Source organism: Andrographis paniculata, unplaced genomic scaffold (assembly GCF_009805555.1).
Source record: "Andrographis paniculata isolate CXL003 unplaced genomic scaffold, ASM980555v1 Contig74END, whole genome shotgun sequence".
NCBI classification, from domain to species: Eukaryota; Viridiplantae; Streptophyta; class Magnoliopsida; order Lamiales; family Acanthaceae; genus Andrographis; species Andrographis paniculata.
The window spans coordinates 3,637,196-3,647,102 of NW_026137611.1; the positions used below are offsets into that span (position 1 = coordinate 3,637,196).

The window sequence follows — 9,907 nt, forward strand, 5'->3', positions numbered from 1 at the left end:
AGAAGGAAGCTCTGCCGTCTCCCTGCCGCCGCCGCCGGAGAAGAAAACGAAGGAGGAAGTTCCGCCCCCCCGCCGGAGAAGAAGAAGAAAGAAGAGGAAGGAAGCCGCTGCCGCTAACGCCGCGAGAGAAGGAGGCTTTGCCGGCCGCCCGCCGCCGACGAAGGAGGATGCCCGCCGGTCCGCCGCTGCCAGAAAAGAGGAAGAAGAAAGAAAAGGAGTGTTAGTTTAATTAATTAATTAATCACATTTGAATTCTGATTATTTTTGAATTATCTTATATAATTAAACTAACTTAAAATTATGACCCATTTTTTTATTATAAAGACTCTCACGTACGCACAGCTTACTAAACCTACTCTCAGAAAATCAGAATACACCATCGCTATTTGAAAGCCAGGGTTTGGCAACATCATCTTAGGGTTTCAGGATCTGGCAACATCTTCACATGGTTCCAAAGTTTGGCAACATCCTCCCAAAAATTCCAGAGTTTGGCAACACCCTCCCACGGTTTCAATCTCTGTTTCAGCTAACATATTTGATTATATGTTTATTTTCTAACAAGGAGATGCTGCCATTGTTCTCGCCTTCGGTCCGCAGCTGCCGGAAAAGAGGAAGAAGAAAGCAAAGGGGATGCTGCCACCGTTCTCGCTGCCGAGAAATGTACATGAAGTCTCGCCGTCGCGCAGCCGCCGTCGCCGCCTCCTCCGCCAGCATGACCGCCGCTGTTGATGTAGGAGGAGGAAGATGAAGGAAAGAGGAATATTACATTAGAAAAAGGAGGAGGAATTAAGGGGAAGATAAAAAGGAAAGGAAAAAATAATTAAAGTAAGAGTAGAAGAATGAAGAACAGAAAGAAAAAAAAAGAAAAAAGTTTTGGGGGGAAATAAATATTTTGATTTTGGAAGAGAGGAAAGATTTAGGGTTTAGAGGGGAAGGAGGCGGCTGTGATGTATTATTAGGATTTATTTTTTTAATTTTTTAATAGGTTCGGAATTTTCCGGACCTTTTTTATTAATATATATATATAATAAAATTTTGAATATTTTGAAATATTTAAATTTCCGAGACAATTTATATAATAAAATATTTATTTAATATTGTCTCGGAATTTTTAAGTAATTTTATATAATAAAATATATATTTAATTTAGTCTCGAAAATTTCAAGACCATTTAATATAATAAAATATATATTTAATATGGTCTTGAAAATTTTGAGACTATTCATATAATAAAATATATATTTAATTTGATCTCGGAACTTCTGAAATCATTCAGAGACTATTTCATATAATAAAATATATATTTAATTTAGCTTCGGAAATTTCGAAACCATTCAATATAATAAAAAATATATATTTAAGTTAGCTTCGGAAATTCTGAAACTATTTCATATAATAAAATATATATTTAATTTGGTCTCGGAAATTCCGAGACCATTTAATAAAATAAAATATATATTTAATATAGCCTCGAAAATTCCAAAGCTATTTTAAAAATCCGAAGCCACATCAATTTTGTTAATTTAATATATATAATATACATTTTCCATAGTCTCGGAGTTTATTCCGAGGCAATTTTCCGAAACCAAACCACAAATTTCTGGTAGTGTGTGAATATTTAGAATGAATTAAAAATGAGATTAAATGAAAATCAAACAATTAATAAAGATATTCAACTATAAATTATAAAAGAAAAAAAAAACGTTTAAAACAAATTTTGATAAGAATAATATCGGTTGTAAAATGTTTTTCTAAACATAATTTAACTTTTCGATGATCGAGTGAAAAACTTTATCAAGATGATAATGATAATTTTTTAGGGATAATTGAAGTGATTGCAGAATTTAATATAATAATGTAATATCATATTAGACGTATTCAAAATAATAAAATTCGTTATCATTATCTTAGCCACAAAATTCAAATGAATTAATTTCTTTATTAGCCCACAATGTTAGAAATTCTATTATACAAATTATTAAAGAATCAAAATAATTTTTCAATAATTCTTTATTGTACTCCGGATATTAGTCATTACGAACAAATGTCATTAATGGTAAAATATATAAACATGTCAAATAGTAATATTAAAATATAAGAATACTTTTTACAATTTTTAAAAGTAAATGATACAAGCGGTTTAGGACTTTTTCATGAATTAAAAAAATGCACTTGAAGCTTTAGGTCTTGATATTAATAACATAAGAGGTCAAGGTTATGATAATGGTTTGAACATGAAAGGTAAACATCAAGGGTTTAAAAAATGATTACTTGATATAAATTATAAAGCATTACATATGTCATGTGTTTGTCATAGTCTTAACCTGTTTGTGATATGACACATTCTTGTTAAAAACAATTTCATTTTTTGGAGTTGTTCAAGGTTTATACATTATTTTCAAATTCTACAAAAAGATGGAAAATTTTACTTGATAATGTTTCAAATTTAACTTTAAAATCTTTTTCAAATATCGGTTGGAAAAGTCGAATTAAAAGTATTAAAATTATTAGATTTCAAGGTCCTCAAATTAGATTAGTTTTATTAGATTTAATTCATTCTTGTGACAATGCTAAACAAAAAAGTGAAACAGAAAGTTTGATTAATTTATTTGAATCTTATGAATTTTTATTAGGTATGATTATTTGGTATGATATTTTATTTGTCATTAATAGTATAAGTAAAAAATTACAAAATGAATTTGTTTGCATTGATACTGCTATAAAACAATTAGAAGATGTTTTATTATTTTTTAAAAAATATAAAAACGAAGGATTTTATAGTAATATGAATATTGCAAAAGAAATTGCTACTGGTATGAATATTGAATGTATTTTTCCAATTAAACGTAAAATTTTTAAAAAAGAAGAATTTTTTAAAGTTAACTATTTTTTAATTGTGGTAGATATGACAATTACCTTATTAAATAATAGGTTTCATCAATTAAAAATATTTAACAAAATATTTGGTATTTTATTTAATTCAAATAAATTCAAATCTTTAAATGATAAAATATTAAGAGAATGTTGTAATATATTTTCAATCATTTTTTTGTGATAACTTTGTATCTGATATTTGACGTAGAAGAAACTATCCAAGAATTAAAATTTTTGCAAATAATTTTACCAGATAATTTAAAATTGCAAATAGAAAATTTTGAATTTATTAAAGTTGCGGATTGCTATCCAAATGTTTCAATTGCTTATCGTATATTATTAATTGTGCCTATAACTGTAGCATCGGTTGAAAAAAGTTTTTCGAAATTAAAATTATTAAAAACTTATTTAAGATCTTCTATGTCTCAAGAGAGATTAAATGATTTAGCTATATTATCTATTAAAAAAGAAATGTTAGATAATAATATTGATACTGTTAATAATGATTTTGTTTGTAAAAATATCAGAAGAAATTGTTTTATTTGATTATTTAAATTTATTATAAATTTTTTTTTTATATATAAAGGCCCATTTTTTTTTTTCCACTAGCCTATCAAAAGTCAGAACCGGCCCTGATAATGAATATTAAGACGGAAATTTGAGTTTCAATTAAAATCAAGTGATTGTAAGTGGTGTAATTTTTCACCTCTTGTAGAGAAGTCCAATATCATATCCAATGTGATATACTCAACAATGATTATGTGTAATATATTAATTTTTTGAAAAAAACTGTAGAAAAAAATAAATAAAAGAACAAAGCTTAAACTTGAAGTTAAATAAGGAATTGAGGATTTTTTTTTTAATTTTTTTTAATAAAATATCACCTTAAATTATTATTTAATCAAAATTACAAATATAAGATATAATATATAAAAGGAAAAAAAATCACAAACTAAACATATTTAATTTTTAATTTAAATATAATATTTTATAATATAATTTTATAAAAATAAATTATTATAAAAATTTAAACGATACAACACTAAAAAATAGCGGCAGCTCTGACAACATACCGCAATATACCGTCTGCATTCATATAATACAAATACAATCAATATTTGACTTCAACACACTTATAGTTATAAATCAACAACACAAATACAAACATATCAACTGACAGTACATACTATAATCTTATACAACATATATATTAATTTATTTCAGCACACAACATATTATTATACAATACGCTACAATTAAGAAGCAACACCATCTGTCATTATTATACACAACTGTACTGTCTGTAATAAAATTGTTTATTGTTTATATATATTACAGTTACTTATTTTAATCGTTCCCCTAAAAAAATACATAAACACATCCTATATGTAGTTCAAGTGAAAATTTTTACTACGAAGTTTCATAAATAATATATTTTAAGAATAACTCATCTAAATTTTTTTTATATAAAAATTATTTTACCATTGGATTTTACTTTTATATGAAAATATTAATGTAAATAAATATAAATATAAATATAAATATAGATATTTTTATAATGTATAGTAATATATATATTGATTAAAAGAAGGAATTTTTTTTTTTTAACAAAAATAATATTTTTCGTACAATAATTTTTACTTTTCATTATAAAAATATAATAAGGCTATGTTTGTTTACCTAAAATTTTTCAAATTTTACTATTTGAACTCTGTTTTTCTCGAAAAAAAAAAAAAAATTTTTTCAGAAAACATCCCATCAAACATTATTTTAATATCAAATTCAAACCAAAATTTTATCAAACTTATCAAAAAAAAAACATAGGATAAATCAGAATTAGTATTCAAATTGCAAAACATCACCAAACAAACGTACCATCTTATAAACAAACGGGAAGGTCAATCCAACAGTTATATCAAATATTTTAAGACCAAGAAAAAAAACAAAGATAAAACACTCTTCAAGTTTCCAGAAGAATATATGATACTAAAATTACTAATTTACCCATGCGTTCAAAATTATAAATATAAAAAGAAAGAATTTATTATTATTTAATAATTAATAACAGGTGAACCTCACCTCACCTCACCTCCCAAAAGAAGTGAAAGGAAACTGACGAAGCAATGGCAGCAATACATATGCTTAGATAAACGTGGAGGCTACGACAAGCGTCGCCAATCCATTCGCGCCTATTTTCCATCTCCCTCACTGCTGAACCAGATTCATAATTGATTCTCTTCTCTCCATCCCTTCTTTGATCGCGCCGCTGCGTCACGACTCCGGTCAGTCTGTTTTATTTTGTCATTTTCCGGCTGTTTAGAGTTTTTGGTGAATTCTCGGGGAATTTGTTTTCTTTCCGAGCGTTTTTTTTGTTTTTGCAGCGCTGGATTTGGTTGTTCGTGAATTTGTTCTATATATATATATATTTTCTAAAAAAATTAGCATGTGTTGTTGGTGCTTTGGTGTTTGTTTGATGGAACTTGCTGTGTTTTGAGGTGTTGTTAGGGTTTAGAGACGGTTGCTTGAGTTTTAGGAATGTTGTTTGAGAGTTTTCGTAGGATTGATGCGATTGGAAAATGCGGAGGTGGTTTTATGTGTGCTTACATTAATCATTTGTATCATTTGCTGTTCTTGTTGTAATTTCATCAGAATATGAAGTTTAATCTTCTGACGAGTGAGTGTTGTTGTTCTTTGTTGTTGAATTTTCATGGTGGAATGGAAAATGGAGATACAGATCGTGAGATTAACTGTAGCATAGAGAGTTTTTCGACTTGCTGGACAAGGAATGTGTAGCTGTGGGGTCGTCTGAAGATTCAAACATGGTGATTCAATCTTACATAAGCCATGCTGAGCTTCTTCTTAGGAATTACATATCTGCCGATCCATTTGTTGTGTATACTTCGATCATCATTGGAATTGTTGCTTGCAAAACGGTATATGCTTATTTCAGTATTTAAATTTTTAATGTTCTTGTGATTGATTTTGTTTTTGTACTTTTAGATTAATTTTGTACTGTGTTTATTGATAATCAATCAGGTATATGAACTTAGCCATTTGATTAGCCCTGTTTGCTTTAAAAGCTTCTTCAATCTTTCGAAATCGCGGCAAGTTGAATGGAGCAACCGGTGAGCACATATTAGAAACTCAGATCATCTTCTGGTCTTTTAAGTTGCACGACTGATACAGTTCACTTGCTACCATATGCAGAGCCATTTCTACGTTTCATGCTGTATATGTTACGATTGTGTCATTTTACTTTGTGTTCTTCTCGGATCTTTACTCCACTGACATTCATCGTGGTCCTGTAACTCTTCGAAGTTCAACATCATCTACATTTGTGATGGGGGTTAGCAGTTTTAACTTTTTTCATTGTTTCACCATCCGCCCTATGGTTATACCGATCATAAAAAGTGGTTACTTGACATCCTCTGTTCTTTTATAGGTTTCTCTCGGTTATTTTCTTTCGGATCTTGGCATGATCATCTGGTGCTATCCTTCATTAGGTGGGATGGAGTATGTAAGCACACCCACTATTACTTAAACTTCATTGTTAACTTAAATGAAAGTTACTGCTTTTCTCCTTTTTATACTCCCTACGTCCGTGAGATATATGCTTGTTTAGTCGGACATGAAAACTAAGAAAAATAACATTTAATGTAGAACTAAAAAATATGTGAGGCTATTTGGGAAATTTATTGGGAATGTGTTTAATTTATATTGTATGTGTCAAGTAACGACAATGACAAGATGTGGTTAAAGTATGTGTAAAATTTAAATGGATTGAAAAAAAATAGTTGCTCTTAATATTATAAACATAAGTTTGATTGACAAAACTTGAATAAAAAGTAAGGTTAAGTTTGGCGGACAGAGTATATTTCCTGTTTTTCTTGGTTATGTTGTAATCTAAGTATTCATAAGCTTCATAGATGGAGAGCCTCAGAAGCTGAGCAGTGAGAAAGGGATTATGATAGTCCTGTTGTTTTCCGAATGCGCTAATGGCGGTTTGTGAGAAAAAGTATCATGAACACATCGAGCAACAACTAATGAAAACACCTCAAAGAAGATCGCTAACACCAACCTACAAAAACGTGTTTCCGTCTTCTGATAAAATAATGTAGTTCTTAATGTTTTCAACCACGGAATGTATACATCAACAGAACAGGTGGCTACGAGCATAGCGTGTAAAAAGCTCTATAATTAATGCCTAGTTTCACTGAGATATATCAGTTCGTCTTTGTAGTTCATACTAATAATCTTGATAGGGTGATTGTATTGCTTACCAGTCTTTTGTTTGTCGTGCTTCAGATAATTCATCATCTTCTCTCGATGGTGGGCGTGACCTATCCCATGCTAACAGGCGATGCGCAGATTTACACGTTCATGGTTTTATTATCCGAGGCAACCACCCCTTGGATCAATTTGAGATGGTAAATCGCTTTCTGTAATCTACTTTGTCTAGATTAGAATTGTCTGATTGCAAAGAGTCTTTTTTTATGCAAATTCGAATCTTTTGAATAGGTATCTCGATGCAGCGGGAATGAAGACCTCCAAGGCATATATAATGAATGGAGTCGTCATATTCCTAGCATGGCTGGCAAGTTTTGCGAATAATGAAACCAGTTTGATGATGTTTTTATCATCTTAATTTAGTGTTGATATCTTTATTTTCTGAAATTGCTCCTGCAGGTCGCCAGAATTCTGTTGTTCATATACTTGTTTTATCATCTGTACACGCACTTGGACCAGGTAACCCGACATTTCTTACATTTTTACCTAACTTTGTTGCGCGCTATCGTGAGTCGAGGATTTTGACGATACGATTGATTGATTGATTGATTGATTAATGGCGGCACAAACACGAACAGGTGAAGCAGTTGCATCAAGTTGGTGTGGTGCTTGCAGTGGTGACGCCGTCGGCTTTATCGGTGATGAACTTGATGTGGTTCTGGAAAATTTTCAAAGGCTTGAAGAAGACATTAGCTGCTGCAAAGAGGGAGTGATGCTGAAGATGAAGATGAAGATGAATGTGTGTGTTTGTGTATTTGAGTGAAGAAGAAGAAGAAGAAGAAGAAAAAGTTGAAGTTGCAATGTACAAAGTCAGCAGCTCAGGTATGAATTAATTGCACTCTCACTCTCACTCTCTCTCTCTCTCTCTCTACACTGCACCAATGATATCTCTAATTTATCAAAAGTAGTCCCATGCTTGCACAACATACACATGCGCGTATATAGATAGATATATATATATATGTTTGTTTTTCCAGAAAAGATAAATGGGCTTCCAAAATTAATTATATATATATATATATATTTCTTTTCTGGTTGAATTATAGTAGTATGTTTATTAAATAACTGGAATTTTGAATATAAGGATGGGAGGACAATAATGGTGTTTTTTGTTTTTTATGGTCTAGGTAATTTTGCTGTTGAATCACACACACACATACATATGCGTCTCTTTTAGAACTAACAAGTGGTAAATGAACCAAGTGAATTTGAGTATTTGTTTTTTTGAACTCAACTCAAATATGTCATAATTTCAGTTCAGCTCGTTTAAAATTCAAACTAAAATAGTAGGTCAGTTCGACTCGTTTAAAATTCAAACTAAAATAGTAGGTCTGAATTAGGAAGTTTGTAAGACTCAAGTTCAATTCAAACTTTTTACATATTATATATTTTTTAATATATAAATTAAATATAATTTTTTTTTTCACAATTTATTATATAAAATATTGAAATTTTATTAATAAATACAAGATTTGGTGTAAAAACTTATATCATACTTCCTTAGTCCACTTACAATGTTTATATATTTCTATTTTGGGACGTCTAATTATAAAGTTAATATTTTATTAAATATCTTATTTTTTTTTTCACAAATATCCTTACTTTACATCACATCATTACTTTTACACAAAAAAAAGTAAAGGTAAAAATGTCATTACACTAGTTTTAACTACTCACTATAATTAAAATACTATTATTTTTTAAACACCGCGTCAAAAGTAAATGTAAACTTTCAAAGCGGACGGAGAGAGTATTTAATATATAAAATGATACAAATATATCATCATTAATAAGCTTAATTGAGTTGTTTGTGAGTCAAGCTGAGTTTGTCTATGGAAATAATAATTTTTTAACTCATACTCAATTTATTTATTTTTATAAACAAAATAAAGTCAAATTGTTAACAAGTAGAGTTAAGTTTGGTTCACGATAGTTAGTAGTGGAACTATGTTATTGACTTGAGTATTATTGTAACATCTGATATTTGGTGTGCTTGGCTGGTGTATTTTCATTTTCATTTTCATTTTTTTTTAATTTTTTATTTTGATTTGAAGAATAATTTGTATGTAATGTTTAATTGATAATTTGATAGAATTTTGGGAAAAAAATGAGAAAGAACAAAGTTTAGTCTGTTGGTTAAAATATAAAATGGTGAGTTTATTTATTTGTTTTGTTTTAAATGTATTTACTTTGTATTTTTAATAAATATTTGTGTGTGTGTTTAAAGTCACAGCTAATATTTAAATACTAAATCACCACATAATAATAATAAAACTCATAATTTATTATCTCGCTCTTTCTTTTGAGGCAGTATTCTTTAGAGATTGATTTTAATTTATTTTACTATCCAAGCAAAATGAATTGTTACAAAAATAAAATATTTACTATCATAAAAAGTTGCATCCAAAATACTATAAAAATCAAAAACCAAAATTAAATACTATATTCACTCTGTTCACTTATATGAATTGATTTTGTATGTACGATATAATCAACTTTGTTGATAATGTAAAAATAATATTTTGTTGGACTTTTATATGAGTAAATAATATATATTTTATATTAATATATGCATATATTTTATTTATAAAAAATTATTTCATTATTAAAAAATATTAAGTAAACAGATCGATTATTTTTCGTACTACTTGTATACTTTTCATGTCAACAAAAAATCTACCAAAATCCAAAAACAAAAAATAAAAATACTCTTAATTTATATATTGATTATGAATAAATTTATATA

The 9,907-nt window shown here is 28.7% G+C and overlaps 1 protein-coding gene across 2 annotated transcripts; it reads left to right on the forward strand.

Moving 5' to 3' along the window:
* The first annotated feature begins 4,947 nt into the window (after positions 1–4,947).
* LOC127265812 (uncharacterized) lies at positions 4,948–8,189 on the forward strand. 2 transcript variants are annotated; one of them, XM_051295818.1, is made up of 9 exons: positions 4,948–5,156; positions 5,609–5,807; positions 5,911–5,999; positions 6,082–6,220; positions 6,317–6,391; positions 7,180–7,301; positions 7,393–7,468; positions 7,561–7,620; positions 7,740–8,189. In XM_051295818.1, the coding sequence occupies exons 2-9, from the start codon at positions 5,694–5,696 to the stop codon at positions 7,872–7,874; spliced, it is 810 nt and encodes a 269-aa protein (XP_051151775.1). In that variant the 5' UTR covers positions 4,948–5,156; positions 5,609–5,693; the 3' UTR covers positions 7,875–8,189. The 2 variants fall into 2 exon arrangements, with proteins under 2 accessions (XP_051151775.1, XP_051151774.1); XM_051295817.1 differs by having other exon boundaries at positions 6,317–6,377.
* Positions 8,190–9,907: the final 1,718 nt, after the last annotated feature.

Excerpts from the sequence above, each read along its gene's own strand:
- LOC127265812 (XM_051295817.1), top strand. The coding sequence starts at position 5,694 with ATGGTGATTCAATCTTACATAAGCCATGCTGAGCTTCTTCTTAGGAAT. Across the intron at positions 6,000-6,081 it reads CAAGTTGAATGGAGCAACCG|AGCCATTTCTACGTTTCATG; the intron begins GTGAGCACATAT and ends TACCATATGCAG. Across the intron at positions 7,302-7,392 it reads CCTTGGATCAATTTGAGATG|GTATCTCGATGCAGCGGGAA; the intron begins GTAAATCGCTTT and ends TCTTTTGAATAG.